This window comes from Trichoplusia ni, chromosome 4 (assembly GCF_003590095.1).
Source record: "Trichoplusia ni isolate ovarian cell line Hi5 chromosome 4, tn1, whole genome shotgun sequence".
Classification (NCBI taxonomy): domain Eukaryota; kingdom Metazoa; phylum Arthropoda; class Insecta; order Lepidoptera; family Noctuidae; genus Trichoplusia; species Trichoplusia ni.
Genome location: NC_039481.1, coordinates 9,185,014 through 9,210,335, shown reverse-complemented (window position 1 = coordinate 9,210,335; position 25,322 = coordinate 9,185,014). Strand labels below are relative to the sequence as shown.

Genomic DNA, 25,322 nt, shown 5'->3' with positions numbered 1-25,322 from the left:
GGAACCAAGAACCTACATATAGACGGCAAGATTCCAGAAATGCCATTTCTGGTCATGGCAGCCAAGAAGGACAAAATAGGACGCGCACTATTCGGTTTAGAGAGCGTCTTAATTCCAGGACTCATGTTAAAGGGAAGCTGACTCACCTGTATCTGGAACATTGATATGGAGTCGTCCAGCATCTGCACCCTGACGGCGAGCATCTTGCCGCCCTTCTTGGGAGTAGCGGGGGGCGTGCGCGAGCCACCGCCGGCGCCGTCCACCCCCGCCGGTGTGCTGGCGGAGTGGTGCATGCGGCCTGTACACAACACACATCACTATTAACTACTAAAACATGGAACGACACTAATGCACAAGTTATACGCAAAACTTTTTAACAACATATTGTGAAAAAGTAAAACAATAGTTACGCTACAGGAAAAATTATCACAGATTCAGCTTGCTATTTAAAATTGGTCCAAGTAGACTTTTTGCTTCATGATAAAAGCGCAGCAAAAGCTTAAGTTCCGTATACTTCGCAAACTTCCCTAATTAATAAATGATGTATGCGAGCTTCCTGAGAGAAGGCATTAAATATTGACTGGAATTGCGCAAATAAAATTGACTATTTAAAATGCATAGGAAATTGCAACTGAAGACCATAAATCTTGAAGTGAATATGTTTACATGTAGTATCTAATGTTTGTTAGATACAACGCGGCGGATTAGAGTTGGTCCCTGGCTGTGATAGCTCTTCAACCGCATGACACATACATGTACTGCGTACAATGAAGGATAAACAACTATGTTACAATATACAAACTATAGCTCGTAGCAACCCATCGATCTATGAACTGACAAAGCACATTCATATGAATAAGGAACATTCTTGACATATCACATCAGGCATATTTTCCTTTTCTTCAAACAGTAGGATAGCCGTTCGTATTCAAACAAAATTCGAAAGATCTGAGAAAAACGTTGTGATATAAAACTCAATTGAATCAATTTTAAGTGAATGAGCACTGTGACTTCAAATATCTTTGCGATTCGGACCCAAAGGTCAATGCTCGGGGAAGGTTCAATCGAGGGTACGCAAGCCAGCTGAAAGCTTGCTACAGTGCAGGAGCAGTGTGCGGGCACTTACCCGCTATCGAGTACTATATCGAGTATCCTTCCTACGCTCTACGAGCTCATTCATCTCCTTTAATACACGGAGCCAAGAAACGACTACGTAACATAAAATGACAAACGAAAATATATCGTAAAAGCGATTGCCATTTCACTCGAGATACTTTTCAGTCGCGATATTTTACTTAGATCAGTAGCGACTTTTGTTAGTGGACTTAGCACTTTCGGAGATTGGATAGAGATTTGTCGTAACCAGGTCTCAAAATGTAGTTTTGACTGCAATTTTGGCACCACACAAGTACGATCGGACCATTCTTTCAATTTTAGACATTGAGGCGTTGACATAGTTTCAATATTATTATTTTCCATGCATACTATTTGATTTGATGATCTCCCCGTAAACTGAAATCCGAGACTAGTTTATATCATTCAGGCCATAAAATATGAACTAGGCAACTGACTTGAGCACCGAAGGACGATTACTTATTCAATTCATATCTAGTTGATGAGACCACATCGTTAAGCGTGAAATGTTACGCTGAACACGAATCACACCTTGGAGCCAGTCGTATAATATTTTACTCGTAATAAAATATCAATGTTTATTACTGTGATCATAGACAACGAGCCAGCAAATTGACGTTATTCGCACAATAATCCCTTGATATTGGACACGTTGTTGAAAATTTAAAGATCATATTTACGTTCTCGTGACAGAAAAAGTTATCGTAGGTACGTTGTAATGTAATAATGGATTGTTATTGTTACCGCAGCTTTTTGGGGAAACATCAAAAAATTATTACGGTTCTCAAGTTTACTCGTAAACAGAAAACCGTAATAATTCTATAGAAAGAGTATTCAGGTTTCTGGATATTAAAGTTATATCTCATGATAAAGAATGGGATGAAGGGGCGTTCTTGAGTTTATTTTTTTATGTTTGTGGGTTTTCATTGGCGCCTCTAGTTCTTACTCGCAAGATTTTGGCAAGGGCTATTATCAAGGCCTTTTGGGATAAACTGTCGGTCCTTTACGGACATAAAAAAAAAAACGAAGACCATGTCAAGTGAAATGAGAATTGCTAACAAGTTTTACTAGAACAACAGACAGACACTTATCTAGTAAATAAGTGGATTCTCATGATACGGCGTCAATAATAATAGTGTCTATTAATTGGATTTAATCCTACAAGGTAAGATAAATATAGTATCGACAGTATAGTTGTTTTTATACTAGAGGTCACGTGACTGACCTGCGCGGAAATATCTGCGTAAGTGTCTAATAACATTTTACACTATTATTACATACTTTAAAATATTGTTGCAACTTAAGGCATTTATCGTATTTGTAATTTCCTATTGTGACACGCAATAGTTTTTTTTACAATGCGTCACAGTTTAAACATTGACTAAATTGATTGATAAAATAGTCAGTTGATCTTTCGATGGCATTAATTAGTATTCAAACGTTAGCAAGGTGAACAAAAAAGTAACACAAGCATTTTCAATCAGCGCATCGGTCCGATCTACTTGGTCAACTGCGCAAGTTTGGGTTCAGCGTGTGACAAATGAAGTACGATAAATGGTCCTGTACAAATGGAACTGCCTAAATGGACGTCCAATGCACCTGAGCCACTGGTACTTTACTAACATAAGTCACGTTAGACCTCGCCACGATTACACTAAAGTTAGTATCACGATTACTTAACACATTATAGACGCAAAAAAACTTAACTTTTGCGATTTATTTACGCAGGTCATGCTGATATAATATGTGAAAAGAATGCACAAAGAATTTGTAAACCAACTTAGAATACGACCATGCAAAATTACTTCAGTCTTAAAATTTTGATTAAGTGTCGACAGACTGTCTTAAGCATATTATTATAACAACTTTCGACTCCCGTCAGCTCATTATTAAGGACTCTGGATGAGTCAGAAACTAGTCGGGCGATCCCGATAAAAAAGCGTGGCTAAACAATAATACTTTATTTTACTGTCTTATATTTCGGCCTACATACTTTAAGAAAGTGTACATTTATTCAATTGAAGATTGCTTTGGACAATATTTGTATGAGAGTTGAAACTAAGATCTATTCAAAACCAATTACTTAGAAGTGTTTGCTGACTAATCTGGGTGAGTGATGTCATTTTAAAACCACTATTATTGAAATAAACTTCAGTCAATGTTAGCATACTCAAGAATTTCAATTAAAACTACATCAAATTGAAAATAATTAGAACTTAACATTTATGTTTATTTAATCACCTAGAGTATGTTTCCATCAGTTTTTTTTTTTCAAAATTATACCTTGTAATGAAGTACTTAAGCTTCAATATATTTAAGCTGTTTTTCTAATAACATTATTTTAAGTGTGAGTGTGTAATAGAATATTAAATTCTTGAATTACATGGGCAAATAGATCAGCATAATTATATCACTTAAAAAAATATTACTTATTTACATTTATCATTCATCATCATGTGACTATCTTTAATAATTTAAAAACATTTTAATGTCTGTAAAATAATACAGTATTTATCATCATTACTACAACTATAAACTATATGATTATCTGTGTTAAAGCATTCTTTCATCAGTACTGGTAATTAAAACTTATAAAACATAGATAACAATTATGTTACTGGTTTATCATTTAGGGAAGGGGCATAATTTATGACTTAATGTTTTTACCATAGATACTAGTTATCAACATTCTGAAATTTAAAAATATAAGGTTGAGAATGAAAGGTAATAAAATGTATAACACTTTCTATTAGTAAATTTACTTAGTAGACAAAGCACAGAATTATTTACACATAAATATAATATGAGAAGATTATGTAATAAATAAGTTAACCATTATATGAAAATGGACAGATCCTTAAGAGATACACAGGTATTTTAGTTCAAATGAAATGTCATGTAATTACATTTTAAAAATATAATATTTAATACTAGACTAAAAATTATGTCTCAAAGTTACACCTAGCTTCATTGAACACCTTATCGGTACATCAATTGTTATATTAAAAACATGCAGACAAAGTGTAGATTATAACAAAAATTGCTAACAAAGAGTAGGTTAAAAACAGCAATTTCCTTAAAAGAAAATTCAATTCCAGTTTAAAAGGTAAGTAATCAGTAAACATAATTAAGTCAACTTTCTAGTTCACAACATTTGAAGTTACCTACATGTTATCAGCTCTTATCACTCTGTAAACTGGTAATGTAAAAAGTGTCAGTCTTCTTGTTTACACTCTGATATCATTATAGGAGAATATACCAAGTCTTTAGACTAATAAGAGTGACAAATGTTTACTGAAATGGCTTAAAAAGGAAAGATCCCATGAATAATGTTTGGTTGGTAAAATATTGTGTTAATGGGGTAGTTGTTTTGAATAGAAATTATGATGTGTGTGTTTTATATAATTGTGTAATATTTCAGTAATTGATTTTATAATGTATTTTGAATATTGAAATTTTATGATCATGCTTTTTTATGTGGTATAATAATATGTCTGACTTGCACATTTAAAAAAACATGAACCACACCTAAACTTATAATAAGAAATAATATGTAATAAAATTTGAGTATGCATATCACTTACCTGGCAGAGTATGGTATCCGATTGTGGACAGATGTCCAGTAGAGTTGCAACTACCAGGTGGCAGGTCCGAGTCCATCATATTGCAGTCTTCTCACCCTTTATCAAACCCAAAACCCTGGCCGGCACACAACATGCCATCATACCACCACTACTATACAAATAACACTTCAATTCACTGTCCTCTTGATTCTCAATATCTGTGACAATACAACATTTTAATCATTAGTTCTCATTTTTTGCACAGCACTGAATCAAATGATTAAAGTCACATTACTTTCTGCACTTTTAAATATATATTAGAGATCAATTAACTGGGATTTATGGACTGCAACGGTGGCTGACGGGGGCTAAACTGAATTATTGCATACGCGATGCAAAACCGGCGGCCCACTTACACCCCAAGACATAAATAGTTAGGTTGAATGCAATAACCAGAAAATAGGTCAACGGAGGTGTGCCCGGCCGCCGCGACAGAGACAACAGACGCACTGCCTCCGACGTTTGCGGCGCATTACAATCTAATAAGAGCCTTTGCAAACTTAATTACTGAGTACGTTGTATTACGAAAACTTCGCACTAGGCATCAGAAATCGTGGAATAATTAACCAGAGCCCGCAATTTAACTAACTACGTACAACGTACAAATAAACATTACTATAAACACATCTTGTCTTACTTTCTAACAAGCGCAGATGAGAGAGAGAACCGACGACGACGCAGCGAAGCCCCGTCTCCCCTAATGTCAACCACCGTACACCATCCCAAGTCATTGATCTAATTGGTCATTACTTACACACTATTTTTTTCGAACATGTAATTATTTATTGAACACCGTGAATATTTTTTAAACTTAAAGTATGTCACTTTAATGTTATTTATTGCATTTATTTATAGTGGCTTACACTTTATTACACGCCCCGACGTTACGACACCGCCATATTTATTTACCTACTAAATGTGACCAACCTCCATGATACTTCTACCAATTTCCAGCTTCTATAAATTTAACTTTATGGTTTATTTCATATTTCTATAACTTAACAACTGCTCTTCTAAAATTGAATCCCGTTTGGGACGAAAATATTCCAATTTGAATAAACAAACAACAAACGAACAGACGAAATTCATTTTCCCAAAACAAGCCTGTATCACAACTTTTTAAATGTTCGCTGTATAATATATTTTAAGGTTATGACTTTTTATCTGTACGAATATGCAAAACCAATAAGATATATAATGAAGGTATCTTATTTCTGTTGTGATTGCTGTAAGAGATACTCCTAGAACAATCACAATGGAAGCTTTCTGTGAAATTAATTTGTATCCCTCATTTATTCTCTATGGCATTGTTTGACAGTAAACGCCTTGCTGTCAAATTGAGGGCTTGTGTTTGTATACTTGTGTCGAGGCAACTTTATTTTTATTGTGGTTGGAAGGAAGTTAATATATTCCACTAGTTTTAATTAATATAATGTAAACAGTTAAGTGGCATTGTGATATATATTGTACTCTAAATATGGAGACCACGCCGTTACTGACGAGACCTAAAAAGAAATCCTTATGGTCAAGGTAAGATGTTTTTTCATTATTTTTCTCTTTGTTTGTTGAAACAATTACTCTATGTTGATTTGTTATAGGCTGCAGTTTTGGAGGTTTCGGAGGAAGAAATTGAGTTCAAGAGCTATTTATTTGGGTCAGCTACCAGATGAAGAATTTCCGCCTAACTACGTGTGTAATCAGGTCAGTGTGACATATTTATCTAAATTATTCAAAATCCATAAAAGTATCTGAATGTCTTCTATACTCAGAACAATTCAAAAAGGCATGTAAGATGTCTATGCCTGCAAAATTATACAGTTTATACAATCTAAAACCAACATTAATAATAATGTTGAAAAGAAATAAATAAAAGTAAAATAATAAAATTGCTAGGCAGATGGCCTATACAAAGACAGAAGAATAAAAAAGTGCCTTTGTGTTCATGTTCCATATTAAAAAACAACACTGTTGTATTTAAATTGCAATCTAAACCAATCATTGTTTAAATATTTTCTAGGAAGTGAGAAGTCCTGTTATCATATAAATAATACTGTTTACATTGCCATAAATTATAATAGGATACAAACTACTCATGCTGTAATAATATTGCAGTTACATCTAACAAAAAAACAATTAAATGGATTAAGTAAGAAAACTGATAAGAAACCAGTTAGATTTATTGTGTTAATAGAAATGTCATTATTAGCTTCAAAATGGCTGACCTGACCCTTTTCAGTCATTAAGATAAAGATACAATGCTTGCACACATTTATTACAAGACTGCAGTCTTCACATAATAACATTACTTTGAACACAAGTAATCTATATCTATACTAATATATAAAGCTGAAGAGTTTGTTTGTTTGTTTGAACGCGCTAATCTCAGGAACTACTGGTTCAAATTGAAAAAAACCTTTTTGTGTTCAATAGACCACTAATCAAGGAAGGTTTTAGGCTATATAACATCACGCTGCAACTAATAGGAGCGAAGATACAATGGAAAATGTGGCAAAAATGGCGAAAAATATTAATCTTCGAGGGCTTTTTGTTTAAAAATTCCTAACTTATATCTTCTAACCATGCGGACAAAGTTGCGGGCAACAGCTAGTCCACAAATAATATTCATCCTTTTAAATATTAATGAGCTTGAAACTAAATATAGGTTTATTGGGGTGTTAAACCAGTTTTGTTTATTAAGCAAACTATATTGAGACTTATTTACAAGATTTCTATATGTTGGATTAACATTTGTACACATGACTTTATCTTTTCATCTAAGTGATTTAAACATTTGTAATTATTTTAAGTAGTATTAGTAGATTTTGAGATGACTAGAGCTTAGAATTGTATGCAATATGCATTACAATAAAGTGATTTTGAAACTGGCGGAGGTGCTTAGTATGAAATGAGTAGAAGGGCATTGCATCGCAGATCGTTAGTAGAGGTTATTTGAAAATACAATCATCTTTCAAAAACTAAATACCCCTAAAATCAAAAAGTTTTTATTTAGTAAGTGTGCTTTACAAACATTAATCAACATTCTAGTAAGACTTTGGAATAACTCAAAAATGCAGAGCAGTCATATACATGTTTATTTGTATTCAACCTTTATTTATATTAATGAGGCTGTAACATAAGCAGTTGGAAAGTTTCCGCCTATAGATCAGTGAGCATAATGAAGTAATGAGGTCACTCTGAGCCACAAGTAAATGTGATGCTGAGTGACCAATGCATTTTGTTTTGCACTTTTAAGACAAGTGAAAGCTATGATACTGTATCATATAAATCTAGATCTAAACCTCTTTTTGTAGTAGGTTAAAAAGTCACACAGGTTTATTGGAGAATTCTATAACTAAATTTAGGTACACATACATACAAATAATAATCTGATGATAACATATTTGTAGAGTTCAGGTTTTTTTTTAATATAAAGTTCTTTTCTTTTGTTCTCTTCAAGCCAGTTGTTTGTGTATAATATAATCGTTTAAATGCCTTATAAAACTTCGGTAATAAATGTTCATGGTAAATACATTCAATATCAATATTACTTTACAAATAAAATGGTATTATTGTATAGACATGTGTAGCTAACTGTTCTATTACATAGTTGGCAACAAGAACCAGTTCTAGCTTTGAACAAAATCTCACATACCTATTATTATTCGACTTTTGTTAACATGGCCCTTAAAAAAACGCTATATGCTTAATTTAAGTCGACTCATGATATCAAAATTATACATCGAATGACGATGTTTGTTATGGTTATCGACCATATCTAATCGATACCTTCTCAAGCCGATAAGTTTTACTGAGCATCATACGCCAGAATATTATTTATATTTTGTTTGTATACAACTCGTCGACCAAATTTAAAATGATCTCGGTCTATGGCTAACAGCGGTTAGTTTTGCGAAAAGGAATCTATCGTCCCGCAATCTCCTACTCAGCCTGCCGTCTTTTAACGTAAAAGTCATTTTGTTTGTCTACTACCCTTTTAACATTAATCTTCTAAAACGATTCCGATAAAAATTATTCGATTATACAAAAGGTTAGACTACTTCGTACTAAGATAATTAACATCCACGCGTGCGTAGCTGGCAGCAAAAACTAGTTGCTTATTTAGGTAAAACTAAACTTGAACCGACCTACATATACCTACGTACTCTACATGTAATTAAGTAGGTACAGCTTCGATCATTGTCACGGCCGTTTCATTGGTATTCTGTGGGCTGTGGTTATGTAAGTAATTAGTCATTCAATAGCTACTATTCTGTTACAGTTTGCTGCTAACAGACTAGCCTTATCTACTTGTAGGGTTGCCATCCGTTCGGATTTGTTGTAGTGTAGAGGGAGGAGCGTCCGAGGGCTACATTGGTAGTCCGGGTCTAATAATTTATTGTCTTGGGCCTCTCGCGAAACGCACAGTGTGTTCGTACACCACGATCAACCGAAGAACTGACTATGTTTAGAAAAACCTTATATATGTCCTGTTTTTAGATTCCAAAATCCGCCATTCTCACGCGTCTCGTCCTCCTTCCAAACTTAAGAGATAAAACTGCAACCTACTTAATCATTTGAATTTATCTACAGATTAGGTAAATGTTAAACAATGACTGGTTTTTACCGTGATCCGAAAGATTTATTATAATTTTCTCTCTTATTCTACTATCAGTACTAAAGTCACTGTGCTTAACGAAGGTTGATCAAATTTTTACGTACCTACATAATTATATTCTTTAATAAAAAAAATGTGTCCGAAACAAAAGATTATTGATTAAATTAAGCAAGGTTTTCTTTCTCAAATTCTTTCATACTGAGTTGTATAGGTGCATTTTATATGTACGTACTTTGTTTTAATTGTCGGCTGTCGATAAGAAAAGCACGTAATACTTGTACCTACTTGCGATATCCCACGTAATTTCGCCTTTATCCGTACGCCCTTGCGACGATGAATGCCATTATTCGAGTTAACCAATCAGGTTCCCGCACGCTCTGTAGATATAACGAGTTCAATAGCTCGAAGATGGTAGCCAATATTCATGGCCAGTCACACTAAATTTTACATACAAATCGTTCTAACAGTGTAAAAACGATTACAACAGTACATAATTATTACTTCAGTAGAGTCATAAAAACATACAATTTTACGACCTCTCACATTCAAATTGTATAATATTAATAAGAATTAAACAACGGATGCCTATCCGTTCCTTAACATGAAAAGTATATTTTATTTACATAAATCGTGTCGTAGGACTGGGCCTCGATTCTGCCATTAACAATTGCCGATGAATTACTAAAATTGGTCTAAAACCTGCCTTCTTAAAATACGGAAGGACTCGTTATGACATAATATGTGTGTATGTGTAAGTTTTTTTATAGGACTTACCAGACCCGCAATGAGTGCCCTTGAAACCTTGAACTATAGGTACAGAGCTCACAATACACTAACACATACAAACTTACAATACTGTGCACTATAGATTATCTGACATATGGACAATTCCATTCACGAAGCCAATTTCTGGGACGACAATTTTTTTTGCCATCAATTCGATATGAAGAATATACAAACCTAAAATTATTCCCATAATTTGTACAACCATAACATAATAAATGGGGGAGGCCTACGTTCAGCAGTGGACGGCGATAGGCTGAGATGATGATGATGATGATAACATAATAAATACCCCTTTTTTCCAGAAATACAACATCATTACATTCCTGCCGATAGTACTGTACGAGCAGTTCCGTTTCTTCTTGAACATGTACTTCTTGGTGATGGCTGTCAGTCAGTTCATCCCCAGCATTCGCATCGGCTATCTCTACACGTATTGGGGACCTTTGTGCTTCGTGTTGGCTGTTACACTGTTCAGGGAAGCTGTTGATGACTTTAGAAGATATAGGTGAGTAATCGTGTAATACTGCATTTTTATTTTCCAGTCTTTACGCTTGGGTACTAAGTATGCTACTCATCGGGTACGCAAGCGATCCAAGGGTTCCGGTAAATGAAATGAGGGTATCAGGTTGTTTACTTGGTGCGCGTCTGACATTATCCAGTGTCCCCATGCCATGTGCTGTTAGCTTAGTCAGCTTTTGCTTTTCAGCCAAGAGAGAATGGTAGAAGATTAGCTTCAGGAATTATCACTGTTTGGTAAGAGGCTGTGGATTGCTTACGTAACGTAGTATCCGTATTCAAGCTTAAAAATGAATATTTATTCAAACTCAAACGGATAAAAATTAAACTGAAGTATAATGGATTAGATACAGAATAAGAGAACACAAAATATAGCCGAATTGAGAACCTCCTCCTCTCTGGTAAAAAACAAGTGAATCGATCATCTTCTGCCTGCAAATCAAGTGCGTCAGAAACGATTACACTGTATACTTTATTTGCATTTATTCAACAACTTCTATTATAATAAAGATTTCCATTGAAGATATGAAGTTAGATAGTATTTAAAACAATGGTCTGATTCATTATCACAAAGTTTAGAACTTTGATACTCTGTTATTACCTATTCGGCGCTGCGTGTTAACTTAATTATGCAGAATTTAATTCGTACGTATCTCGAACACGCCAAGTGTTCAGTTTAACCTCTTTAGACGAAATTAATGTTTCATTTTGATCAAGTGACGTCACGACTGAGTTAAGTATTTTAAAAAATAATATACGTTGTTGATAATATTCGGGTCAATATCCTCTCGTGGCAACAAGATAATGTCGTCTTTGCGTGATATGAATTATGAACTTCAATATCAGTACACAAGTTCATTACTCTATAGGCAGCATGGGATTAAAACCTTACCTATCTTACACTTTTAAAAAACCTTACCAAATGTACGTAATGTAATGTTGTCTTACCAAATGTTTAAAACGGAACCCTATTGCTCTACAGACCCATGTATCTCATGAACCCTCCAATTATTTGTTTTTTTTTGTCTACGGAACCCCTTTTACACTATAATCTACTTTCCACGATATGATCCACGTTTTATACTTCGGTGTATTGCGCTATATTAACGTAACATATTAGGCCACAGCTGGACATAGTCTTCTCCTGTGGAGCTCTAATCACTGCGCCAAATCAGGATTATTTTAAATTGAATTATTTATTAAATTAAAATACGTTTATTTTCAGGTATATACGTTAGTTATACGTAATGACACAATTACTCATGAAAAAGATGAAGAAATTTATGTATGTATAAGTTTAAAAATATTCCTATAACTCTTACAGACGTGACAGAGAAGTGAATAGACAACGCTACGAGCGCGTAGTCCTCGACTGCCCGTCATCAGACTACCGTCCATTCATCATAGAACAAGTGGCCTCCTCAGAACTGCGAGTGGGGGACATCGTGATGCTGCACAAAGGACAGAGGGTGCCGGCTGATATGATACTACTGAGGACCAACGAGACCATGGGCACTGTGTTCATAAGGACAGACCAGCTGGATGGAGAGATTGATTGGAAGTTGAGGTAGGTCATGGTGTGTTTTTGTCGTATTCCATATGTTTTTAGTCCTTTTCGTATGAGTTCCGATTTAGGAGAAAATGAAAAGCACTTTGAGATTTTTCCTGTAATAGACAGGCAATACCTCTCCGTCTCACTAGTTCTCAAAAGTTCGATGACAAATGACAAATCGCTCTAGTAAAACTGAAACTTATAATTTTGGGATCAATAAGTTAATTCTGAAACACTAATATCCCGTTTTCTTGTAAATATTTAATAGTCTATTTACTTGTAAAGCGGATATTTACGTCCGATACGTCGTTGATAATAAAGTAACAGATCACTATAAATATTGTTCTACTTATCTAGTATTAAAAATACTTTTATCTTCGTCTCGTGTCAATGGCATTAGTCATACATCATACAACTTGATTGCGTTGTTAATGAATGATGGACATGTTACATTGTGTGGGGATTTAATGGACTTATTATAACTGTAGTAGACGAATATGATTTTTTTTAATGAATACAAATAATAATATGAAAAATGTCAAAACCTCGGACAGGACTTGTAATTACGACTTCTGGCTATATGCGCCAGTCGTTTTACCAACACATCCGCCGTAAGATACAACACGATCCAATTACAATTTCAAATTCTTGGTCAAGCGACCTTAGTAGCGCTTTCAGCGTATTGAATAATAAAGTCGAACCTAATTTTGCTTTGCAATATGGCCGATTTTAAGCCAAACAAATAGTTGTTTTATAAGGAGGTGAATTGTAAATTCTTCTTGCGATTTCGGTAGCTACGAATCGGACGGCAGTACGTCGCCCAAAGTCGTTTTATCGTGCACAGAGGTCGTTGGGATCTTGCAATCCCAACGACCTCTGTGCACGATGTACTGAAGTACGATCCTCGCATGGGGCAACCTTATGTGTGAGTTAAAATTTATGGTCTTGGTCTAGATTTATTGGGTGTTTTTGAAAAAATATTATTTAAGGGAAGAGTCATTTTTCTCAAAAATAGACTTCGTACTTTAGAACCGTTTCCCGCCCTTTCTCTGAATTCGTATAATGTATTCCCATCATAAACTCTACATCAACATCCACCTCCCTACAGAATCCCGCTGCCATCGACACAGAAGCTGCAGACTGATGCCCATCTCCTGGACATCAACGCTCAGATCTTCGCGGAGAAGCCAGAGAAGGACATCCACGAGTTCATCGGGACCTGCACCCGGTTAGACGAAGGCGAGACCGACTCGCTGCATATAGAGAATACTCTGTGGAGCGGCTGCGTCGTCGCGTCAGGACAGGCCACCGGACTAATTATATACACTGGTAAATATAACCTAAATTCATATCAGAATTGGAATGAAGGTTTTTAATTGAAATTAAATGAAAATTGTTTACTCTACAAAAGCGATAAATGGTCTTACTTTTACATGCTAAATCATTTTTAAGGTAGGTTCTGTTAAATTTTCCTAATTGGCTTGAGAAGAAAAGTCGAGAAAATCCAGATGATACGGCTTCTTGTCAGTAGTCCCCCCAGTAGATAAATGGGAGGAGGAAAGGGAGGCAGTACTTGAATATTTTGGCGCTATCGAAACTCAAACTTATGTATTCCACTACTGAAATTGTAGAAGGAAGCAAAAAATCGATATTTATTTCCGTCCGAATATTTCATTCGAACTAACACAGACCGACATTCAATACCATTACCCTCAATCATTGACCTTATCAACTAAACCCTCAGGTAGTGAAACCCGCAGTGTGATGAACAACGCCGTTCCCCGCTCGAAGGTGGGTCGTCTCGACCTGCAGGTCAACAATCTCACGAAGCTGCTGTTCGTGGCCACGCTCACCATCTCTATGCTGCTCATCATCCTCAAGGGCTTCGCTGGGCCCTGGTACGGGTTCCTCTTCAGATTCGTGCTGCTGTTCTCTTATATTATTCCGATTAGGTAAGTGTGATTATGTAATTGTAATTTGATGTGAGATTTAGAAAAATAGTGAAAAAGAAACTAATTGAATGTATAGTGACAATTTTTCAAATGGCATCTATTCGATACAAAAGTTAGTCGTTGTATGTAATGTAATATAATGCCCTAAGTTACGGTGCATTCCGGAAAAGGCTATCGAGTTGAAATTCAATAATCCTGAAACTTACTTTAGCAGAAGGATCTGAAAATCTTGCCAAAAAGTCGAGTGAAGCAGTCATAACCCGCTGATAAAAAGTTAACACAAAAGGAATAAAAAAAATCTTAAAAAAAACATCTTCAAGGCGGACAATAGTTTAAGCACCCATATTAACTAACATACAACAAAAACCGACATCTAAAATGTAATCCCTTTGTTTCCAGTTTAAGAGTAAACTTGGACATGGGCAAAGCCTTCTACTCGTGGACGATCCAACGTGACAAGAAGATCGAAGGCACAGTGATGCGCTCCACGACCATCCCTGAGGAGCTCGGCAGGATACAGTACCTGCTGGCGGACAAGACAGGCACGCTCACCAAGAACGAAATGGTCTTCCAGAAACTGCATCTAGGGAATGCGCTGTTCGATAATAATAATTTTTATGAGGTTAGTACTTGAAAGGGAATGTAGATCGTTAAAGTATTGCTGTTTTGTTAATGTCTGACGTTACATGTCTTTCTAGGATACTCTGTGTCACATGTTTTTTTTTTACTTTGACACAATCCGCAAATTCTGTATAGTCTGGTCAGAAAATAGGTGTTAACTAAACACAAAATTCTATATTTCATTTCAAACGAGTAGCCTTGAAACGCAATTAAACATCATAATTCTCAAAAAAATAATAATGAGACTTACCATTATCATTCCTGAAAACTTTCATTTCATTAAAGCCTGGACGGCTTTAGTGAAATGAAAGTTTGACCAATTTTCTCGTGCCAACAGGTAGAAGGTCTCCTAACCCAATACGTGACGAACGACGCCCCCTCCCTGCCGAGCTCGCCCCCCTCCCGCGGCCAGCCGCTGGCCCCCACGCCGCGCCAGGTGTGGGAGGCCGTACTGGCGCTAGCACTCTGCCATAACGTCACGCCGGTGTACGACGTGGACAACAACGATCAGAACGCCTATGAAGCACAGTCAGGTATGGAAACATTCACCTACCGGGCTTTTAAGTTAGACTAGAAGAGAATACGTCATTCTAATATGAACCTTATGGTTATTATGATAGAGTAAGTAATAGTGTCAATATAGAGGTGTAGGGGGTAGTCAACAACTATCTGAACGGATGGTCTTTGTGGATTTGAATCTCTGAGCGAATCTTAGTGGCATTTTTGTCACACTTGAAAATGGACTTTATGACTATTAAAATTAAGTGTAGTATTGTATGTTGTACTCTTCCATAAGGCATACGAAGTACAGGTCGGAGTGGAGACTTTCATCACGTATATCGCGCTGACTGGAGACTTCAATAGGGGAGGATTTAGGACGACATTTGAAATTAAACTTAAAAAATACTGGAATAAAGCGCACGCATTTGTTTTACTCGGAAATTGAGAACGTCACGTTCATAAATGATTTTTGTTGAGCTTGGTACATGAATAGGGCAGTTTCGTTTTTTTCTTTTTAAAATATTGCAGATAATATATATAATAACTATTGATCTTTCTATTGATATTGACTAGACAATAAAGTAATGTGTTAACAAGTCACCACTATCACCAGACATGGGCAGTTCGGTAATATCGGAGAGTTGTGGCGGCGCGGTCCCGCAGCAGCAGCTGTGCGACTACCAGGCTTCCAGCCCCGACGAGGTCGCCTTAGTCAAGTGGACGGATATGGTACGTATATAAAAACAACAAGATAATTATGTAGGTTCACCACATATAAGTGATTGGTATTTTTTTATGACTGCATGGATAGCCGAGTGGTTGAGATTACCACTCCAAACCTAATGTGCGTGACATGCCGCGGGTTCGATCCCCACGTAGGACAAATATTTGTGTGATTTGTATGTTTGTGAAACCCCCGCGACACAAGGATTGCGGGAGTCGTTTTCTACAGAAATTCCCGTCCATTAAAAAGTCCAACTGTAATGTATAATATGTAATTATTTGTAAAAATATGACGATCAGTATAGACTAAAATTAATAATTCCTGATTTAAAATGTGTCTTTTTTGTACATCCTATACTGAACAGGGTGTAGAAAAACCTCATGCATATAAAACACATGTTTGTTACAGATGGGTGTATCGCTATACAGACGTGACTTACACAACATATCTTTAAAACTTCGCGCAGCTAACGAGATAATGCAGTACTCCATTTTACAAATATTTCCTTTCACCAGTGAGAGCAAAATGATGGGCATTATTGTTAAGGTAAGCTCTTCGTTCTATACCTTACTCTTTTTTTCCTATGGAAACGAGATAAAGTATTCCTGAGGTTAATATTATCAAGTTTTGTACACGATAAAAAGAAAACTGAGAAAATCACAATATATCAATACGTAAAAATAAATACCTACATGTTAAAATGTTTTTTATTAGCCGATAGTTTTTAAGTTTAATTATACATATTTTCTTCTGATACGGATTTTATGTTACTTACTTACTCCATTGGCTCAGCGACCCAAATTGTGTCTTGGCCTCTAATACGAGAGAGCGCCACTTTACCCGATTCTTGGCCACTTCTCGCCAGTCATCGGCATGAAGCGCCTGAAGATCCGCCTCAACGGTATAACTTCAGCAATACCTGTTGGACGTCCCAAATACGCTCTCTTAACACTGCGATCTTTTCCCATCCTTTCGACGTGGCCGGGGCAACGATTTTAAATCATAACGTTTAACACATTACACATTACGTTTATATTAAATGTAAGGTACAATTTCGTGAAGAACTTTATTTACACCCTCTAATGAACAAATCATAATATCTTGTTCTAGGAAGAGATATCAGATGAAATAACATACTACGTGAAGGGCGCTGACGTTGCTCTATCAGAACTGTTGGACACGCAGTGGCTCGACCCCGAGTGCAAGAAGCTGGCGGCTGAGGGGCTCAGGACGCTGGTCATCGCGAAGAAGACGCTCACCAACGACGAGTATCTGAAGTTTGAGGTGAGACAAAACTAGTAAACTGTAATGTCAATGGGTTTATTCCGTCAAGAGAAAGTTATATGGTTCTGTTATGAATCTTAAATGTAAACGACATTGTTAACAATTGCCTCTCTCTCGTAAGTGTTTTTTTTTACTCTAAAACCCTTTCAGCGTCAGTTAATTTGAGGTCAAGTGCTTTATTATTTGCTAATACACCAAGTAATCATAGAAATCGTCTTTGTCTTAATTTACTAAAGAATGAAGCGTTGTCTCTGTCTCTCGCTAAAGCTTCTTGATGACTCAACGCCTAATTAACAATTTCGAGTAACTCCTGACTAGCAAAAATATTACTCAACAAATAACTGACTGACAATAAACCTTTTTCCCAGAGTGAATACAAAGAAGCCCGCTTGACCGCTAACCGCAGCGAGCGCGCCGTGCTCGCGAAGCTGCAGCGAGGCCTCACGCTGCTGGCCCTCACCGGGGTCGAGGACAGGCTGGCAGACAACGTGCCACGGACGCTGTCCATGCTCAGGACCGCTGGTATTAAGGTAATGAAAAGTTATTATCCGTTGAATGTTCCTGATTAATTTAAATGTTTTTGTTTTTTTTTTTATGTTGAACTTATAACAAGTATAAAATAATGAAAGAAGATATCACAAGCAAATGTTGTCCGGTAAAAAATGTCGACATCTCAATTTTATAACTAAATTAGATGTTGACAAACGATGATGTTGGAAAATAATCCCAGGGGATCATAAAATCGTCATAAAAACTATCTATCTAAATAATCTGTGTACCAAGGTGCCTCCAAATCCGTTCAGTGGTTTTTGCGTAAAAGAGAACAACCATCCATACAAACTTTCGCGTTTATTTAGGATTTAGCTAGTCAAAAGATAAACTTTTCGTCCATATACAGCCATGGTCATCTGTAGAATTCTTTGTGAAAGCCATGCAACTTTAGCCACCTTTTTTCTTTCAGGTTCTCCTATAACACACTTTGTTCAGCCATTAAAAACATCCGTTCGTTTCAGATCTGGATGTTGACGGGCGACAAGCTGGAGACGGCGCAGTGTATCGCGCGCTCGCTGCAGCTGGGCGGCGGCGCGGGCTGGCGCGTGGCCGGCGACTGCCGCTCTCGCCAGGACGCGCATCGGCTGCTGCGGGACCTGGCGCGACAGGAACAGGACATGGACCTCATCATAGAGGGGGAGACCCTAGAGGTAGACTTCAATTCTATTAAACTGTATTTTAGCTGCTTAGACTGGAAGGCGATCATAGCATACTTGGGAATGGCTAGGATGATGATGATGATGATGGACTACAATTCAATGAAACTATGTTTCCTGTATAGTGTGTCGGTGTGATAAAGTGAAAAATAATGAAAAATAGTTCTTTAAATAAGCCAAAGAAATTGTTAACCTCTTCTCCACCACCAGGTATGCCTCCACTCTTACGAGGAGGAGTTCGTGGAGGTGTTGTGTCGCTGTTCGGGCGTGGTGGTGGCGCGGTGTTCCCCCACGCAGAAGGCGCGCGTGGCCGGCCTGCTGCGCGCCAGGGGACACGTCGTGGCTGCTGTGGGGGACGGCGGGAACGACGTGGCCATGATACAGGAGGCCGATATAGGTGAGGAATAGGGATAATTATCGTAACTAGTGTTTTGACTAGCTCCACCTTTGATCAAATTCGTGCAAAGCAAATTTCGTGTTCGTTTGACCTAATTTAGCTACATATGCTTCAGGGCAAATTTTCTACTGACCAAAGACATCGGGTTCGTTGCCTCGTCAGCGGTACGTGGTGTTTTGGCCTCGTGTGTAGTTTGGGTCATTGTTTTTACGTGGTTTGACTTCGACCGTAATGTCACTGATCGGGCCAATTCCATCATGCACAATGTGTTGCAGTTTCGATCTCCGCATAACAAACGTTTGTGTGATCCACGAATTCTTGTCCTCAGTCTAGGTGTATTTTGCGTGTGACTTGAATATTTCTGAAAGCCCCGCCGACACAAGAATTAAATTACTTAGAGCGAGATTCAGTAAAAAAAATACCTACCACAGCCTTTGGCGGGTGTGTAACAAATAGTCGATATAATAATTAAGAAATTGATAACATTGTTAACTTCTTATACACAAATGTAATATATATATATACATATATAACTATATTATCCTTTTAGATTTAAGTCTAGTTAAGAATTAAACAGTATATAATATGTTGTGTTGAGATAGTTTTAAGTTGATTTGCTGCGCCCTAACAGGGTAATGTATACCTAGGATAAGGATGCATTTCTGTAAATGTATACATTTTTGCAATAAATAAATAAATAAATAAATTTAGCGATACATTAGCCCCATGATCAGTTCAGTTTAGTAAGAATGGATCGTGTTCCCCAGGCGTGGGCATCGAGGGCGCGGAGGGGCGCGCGGCGTCGCTGGCGGGCGACGTGAGCGTGCGCTCGTTCTGCAGCCTGGCGCGCCTGCTGCTGGTGCACGGCCGCCGCGCCGCCATGCGCTCCGCCGCGCTCAGCCTCTTCATCGTGCACCGCGGCCTCATCGTGTCCACCATGCAGGTAGCCCACACACGCACCAATAGCGACTGACTAAGCCTGTGAAAAACTAATAACAATTCTGACGTTATAAGTGAAGCTGGTGTAAAAAAGGCAAGCTGTTCTTAAAAGTAAAGAGACTTCGAGAAGATTTAACTTCGAAGTTTAAACTTCTTTCCATGCTACACTCCAATCCATAAATAACTCAACTTGAGCAATCGATTTGTCTTGTTACACAAGCCAGAAACCACAAACATGCCGCGCTATTATACCGTGCGAAACTTGTTGGACGCGCCTTAGGTAGAAAAGTGAAAAAAGGAGTGTCATGGGGATCATCATAACCACAACAAGTTAGATGGCGCCACCACTGTCCAAGTCTCAGACCGCTCATATATCTTGAGAGCTGCCAATCACTTCAGCACTCAACAATTCTTTTGTTTATTTGCAGGCTGTGTTCTCGGTGGTATTCTACTTCTCGTCTGTGTCTCTGTACCCTGGGTTCCTGATGGTCGGCTACGGGACTGTGTTCACTATGCTCCCGGTGTTCTCCCTGGTGCTCGACAAAGACATACCGGGCTCAACTGCACTCCAACATCCGCAACTCTACAAGCAACTGACTAAAGGCCGGCAGCTCTCCTACAAAACCTTCTATATATGGACTGATATATCTATTTATCAAGGTGAGATTATAGCAGAAGGGTTAGCGTGGTTTTTAATTTAAAGTATTTTTTTATGAGAAATGTCAAGGTGTGTTTAAAGGCTTTTTATCCATCTGTAAATGTTTTGCTTATTTTCTTACAAATTATAAGTCAGTAGACAAATTAGGCGACAAAGCGAAGAAATGCTGCTCTATAGCCTAACTACAATATTGGGTGTCATTGTGCATGTGATTTATATGTTTGTAAAACCCCACGCGACACAAGGATTGAATGCCTTAGTGCGGGGGTCTTATATAAAAAGAAAAAAAATTTGATAGCTTTTCATTTATTTATCACATCTTCTTTCATACAATTCATCTACCATTCAGAACTTGTGTTCCACGAATGCTTGTTCTAATCATGAACGTCTTAATGCGTGTGACTTGAATTGTTCTTACTTGAGTAGCCTTCCGAGACACAAGAATCAAATTCCTCAGTATGGAGTTTTCTTTTTGTTTTAAAGAAAGATCTTTGAAAAATCGCCAATCTAAATTGAGTCATAATACACAGGTGCGGTAATAATGTACGGGGCGCTAGTCTTATTTGAGGACCAGTTGATCCACATCGTGGAGATCAGCTACACGGCCCTGATCCTGACGGAGCTCATCATGGTGGCGCTGACGGTGGTCACGTGGCACTGGCTCATGGTGGGCGCCGAGCTCGTCAGCCTGCTCATGTACATCGCCACGCTATTCATATTCACCACGTATTTCGGTGAGTAGGCTTATATTAGTAGTAGTAGGATTAGCTGATCCTGTATGTAGGTTTGCAACGCATTGCCATACACTGACACAAAAACGCGGATGACGTAACACGGCGGTTCTTCAGGTTTTGTCAGTAAGAGTCTGACACTACCCATTTCCTCCCCTGAGGGTGTGGGTGTCCGCCTTAACAAAAAAACAGCTGATACAACATAATGTTGGTCACGAATTACTTTCATTCTACAGGTGATTAAGTTATCCATTTCTAACAAAGATTAAAAGGAAGAGTTATTACAACTTCATTGAACAAAAATGTAATAGAAGTTAACATTTTTGACCGTTTTACCAAAATGATAAAAACGGGATACTTTTTTTAAGGCCCTGCAGCCTGTCCGTCTATCTGCGAAAGTTCAAATTATATCCATATCCATATCCATATTTTTATCTTCTAATAATTATGTACTAAAAGTACTAAATCTAAATCAATCATTATATTTTCCCGCAGACGCCGACTTCATCCAGCACTGGGATTTCTGGTGGAAGGTAATAGTCATCACATTAGTATCGTGCCTACCTCTATACATCGTCAAACACATGCACAGAAAGTGGAGCGATCGCCAGTACAAAAACATACGAAAATGATCTTTATTCGTAAGTAGTTTAGACCCATATTTAAATGTGATTCACTCTTACTTTAAGGTCCTGTTGCACATTGTATAAAATGTGAGTGTTCTTTTGTTTTGATTCGAACGCGTCTGTCAAAAACACTTTTATTTATATTTTGAATACTAATTCACAGCCAGTAATAATACTCATTACTATAATTCTATCTTCTTTTTTATTCTTAATATATTGTATCCAAATCAGAATTGGTATTGTATATCAAAGTTTTATCACCTTCTTTTATTTCATAAATTATTATTCAATATAGACGAACGGCAAAACAATTGCGATCGAATCAAAACTTAAAGCATCGTTATAATTTTCTGTTATGTTAAAGAAATTTAATTTTTCTCTAACAGTATAGAGATTATTCACTCTTGTTACAGTGATAACACAAGACTCTCAGTAGGAATAATATATTAATAATACCACTGATTAATTATTATTTATAATATAGGAGAATGACTTCATCACTAAATTACAATGTATAAGACCAACTGCAATTCTAATTTTAATGAAATCAATTATTTTTGTGTCACCACGATTAAATGTCACCCGATCCCGTTATTTAGGGGTGTTCACTTATGCGTGGTCGCAATTTTTTGCATGTTATAGCCCTTACAGAGCAATCACATGCAAGTCCCGATACATTGCCGACAATGATCAGTCCGCCATGATTTAAAAGACGTTTCTGCGCAATTTAAGGTATTTATCGCACTAAATTATGTTTAACACACACAGCTTTTCAATCGATTCTACTCAGTAAAAGCTAAACTATACAAAGCATACAAGGACTCGCATCTTTACGTCGTTTAATTGACGAGCATTTCCCATGTACCATATGTAACCAAACAACAGGTTATAATTATAATTATGATTCCATCATCAGACATCAGATTCTTAATTAAAAATTAAGTGCAAGTGCCTTAATATTGATCGATGTGTATGAGAGTCCTTTATATTATTGAAATATTACTGTTTAAAGCGCTGTGTAGATATCCACCGATACGATAGATAGATAGCATTGAATTTTGTGTGTTTAAGTAGTATATTAATAAGACTCTTGTAATTGTGGAAGAGAGACGCCGAATTACAGCGTGTAGTGCACTACATCGCTTCCGCACTAAAAGCATTCTTACTTTGGTAGGTGATGATCAATCTTAGCGTATCTGTGTATGAATAACGTCTAAGGAATGATAAATTAAATATTGCAGTTTTTAGTGTGTGTCTTTTGGCAACACTTTTTGTTATAACATGGTAACACTGTATGTTTTACTACAGTAATATGATTAAATATCAACAGACTATCCGCCATCGAAATATTGAGACTCTATGTTATTGAGAATTTTATGATTTAACTGCAATTAATTTCTAACCGTACTATACTAAAAAAATGACTTGACAAATCTGCAAAATTCAATCTTAATATTTTATACGTTAACGATATATTCAATTTAGTCCAGGGCTGTGTAATCTATTATCCTAATATACACATATACAATAGCTAAATTAATTCTAGGTGAGGTATTTCTCTCGAGCAAACATTTTAAAATAAGGTATTATTATTTTTTTTAATCAAAAACCTACTCAAATTCTATGAATTTTTCTGGTAATTCATACCATCTTGCAGCTAAGACTATTGCTTCTAGTGACAGATTAACGGAACGAGACGTTTTAAGAAATGCCAAATGTGCTTAATGAATTCTTAAAGATTAATAAAGATTCGAAAGATTTCATACATGTTTTGTTAGGACTAACTTCAGATATAGCCTTTTTTTCGTTCGTGTATGATTTTATACAGCGTTTTTTCATCAAACCCTGGTCATATTTTGAGTCAAAATACAATCTGTAATAAAAAGATTGAGGCAAGACCTTTTGTACGGTCGCGCCCTCATCCCTATTCTGCATCTATTTTTAAACCCGTTGTTTTTCTTCTTCTATAATGTTTTAAGGTAAGCATCACATACAAGGGTACTTTTACAAATAATTCAAGTATCAAGTGTCCAAAAGTATTAATCATATGTTAAGATTACAAATGTTTAAAGTAAACTATTATATTAGGTTTTTCGGAACCGATCAGAGTCTTCATTCTGATATAAATAGTGCTGATATAAATAAACAATTTCAAATTCTGTTATTGTATGTACATAAATATATTTGACAGGTTTAAACAATCAAGTTTTAGACTGAATCCTGCGTCTTTTCGTTTGTTATATTGTTTTTTGTATCAACATTTTATTGTGTTATACAACATTTTATTATTTTTTTGTTGATATTTATTCTGGATGTCGTTCAGTAATGTTGCTGTGATTCATTTGTTTATATTTAGTTATGTAAGCGCAATTATTCCATAGATGAGTGGTGTGGGTTGTAAACTTTTGGGCCATTTGATACAATCTATCCTTTTTATTTCACTTTACCTTAATTCTTCGGGTTAATTGAGGACCAAGTTGTTATACAAACATTAAATTCCCAAATAAACCTCGTTATAACTTACTGATTGCTCATTCTGCGTCAAAATTGGCCCAAACTACGATGATGATAAAACGGTTTTCTTCGTATACTTTTATCAAGGTACAAATTGCGTTATTTGGTAATAAAGTGATATATCTATAGTATTTATTAGTTAAAGAATTCGTATTTAATATTTTAAGTATTGTTATTGGTGCGTTATGGTATATTAAGTGTAACATTTTAGGTGATCAGTATTAAGCGGATAGACAAACGATTTAAAGTTACTTTTTGCCTAATACTGGTCGCTTGAAATTTTTGTGTGTAGCAACACAGTCCGAGAGATGTGTCGTTGGCAACTACGGGTGCTACGCTCTTTGTATTTTATGTCCTTTTTTACGAAGTTCGCTCAATGGAATGGTTATACGATTATGATATCAATTTATACTATGTTCATATAGTACATATTGTAGAACGTCAATACATTAGAGATTCGAACTACAATAGCTATTCCAATTTCATTATTCAGGCTGTATTATATTTCACTCATTGAGTATAAAACCCATTTATTATGTTATTAGTAACCTGTCTCATCTAGTGTCGCTACACAAACTTAGATGTAAGTAAACAATGTTCTGTAAAATAAAATATTTTATATTATTTCATTGGTTTTATTTCAAACCTTACCTTATATTCTTTTGTTTAAAATAACTGGAATAAAACTGCCGAGCGTCAGAGACGACAGAAATTATTAGCGATTCACCCCGGAAAAGGCGCCAGAGCCAGGCAGACTGTCACAGTAAAAGTTAACATTAATAATAATATAGTAGTATATTGTAGTACGTCACACACATGTTTTTGATTCGCGTTCGGTGCTTGAACATAAATGACAAAGTGGCACCGAAGAGATAGTACCTATTATTTTAAATTTTCTATAGTCCTATTGATGACCTGAATACCTGCTTACCGAGTTAAAT

General features: G+C 36.5%; 2 protein-coding genes across 2 annotated transcripts in view; one reads left to right on the top strand and one right to left on the bottom strand.

Moving 5' to 3' along the window:
• LOC113493044 overlaps positions 1–5,388 on the bottom strand; it is a 50,834-nt gene extending 45,446 nt beyond the window's left edge. The window contains exons 1-2 of the mRNA XM_026870826.1: positions 4,719–5,388; positions 147–298 (exon numbers count right to left, since the gene is read on the bottom strand). Coding sequence (XP_026726627.1) covers positions 147–298; positions 4,719–4,797 — 231 coding nt within the window. The 5' untranslated portion in view covers positions 4,798–5,388. The remainder of the gene's footprint in view (positions 1–146; positions 299–4,718) is intronic.
• A 671-nt stretch (positions 5,389–6,059) lies between these two features.
• On the top strand, positions 6,060–25,005 carry LOC113492942 (probable phospholipid-transporting ATPase IIB). Its single transcript, XM_026870679.1, has 18 exons — positions 6,060–6,287; positions 6,356–6,458; positions 10,461–10,663; positions 11,999–12,241; positions 13,335–13,555; positions 13,971–14,178; positions 14,578–14,800; positions 15,137–15,332; positions 15,914–16,029; positions 16,433–16,570; positions 17,135–17,308; positions 17,677–17,838; positions 18,322–18,510; positions 18,727–18,913; positions 19,681–19,856; positions 20,281–20,512; positions 21,041–21,244; positions 21,737–25,005. Exons 1-18 carry the CDS (start codon positions 6,235–6,237, stop codon positions 21,871–21,873), a joined length of 3,165 nt encoding a protein of 1,054 aa, XP_026726480.1. The 5' UTR covers positions 6,060–6,234; the 3' UTR covers positions 21,874–25,005.
• Positions 25,006–25,322: the final 317 nt, after the last annotated feature.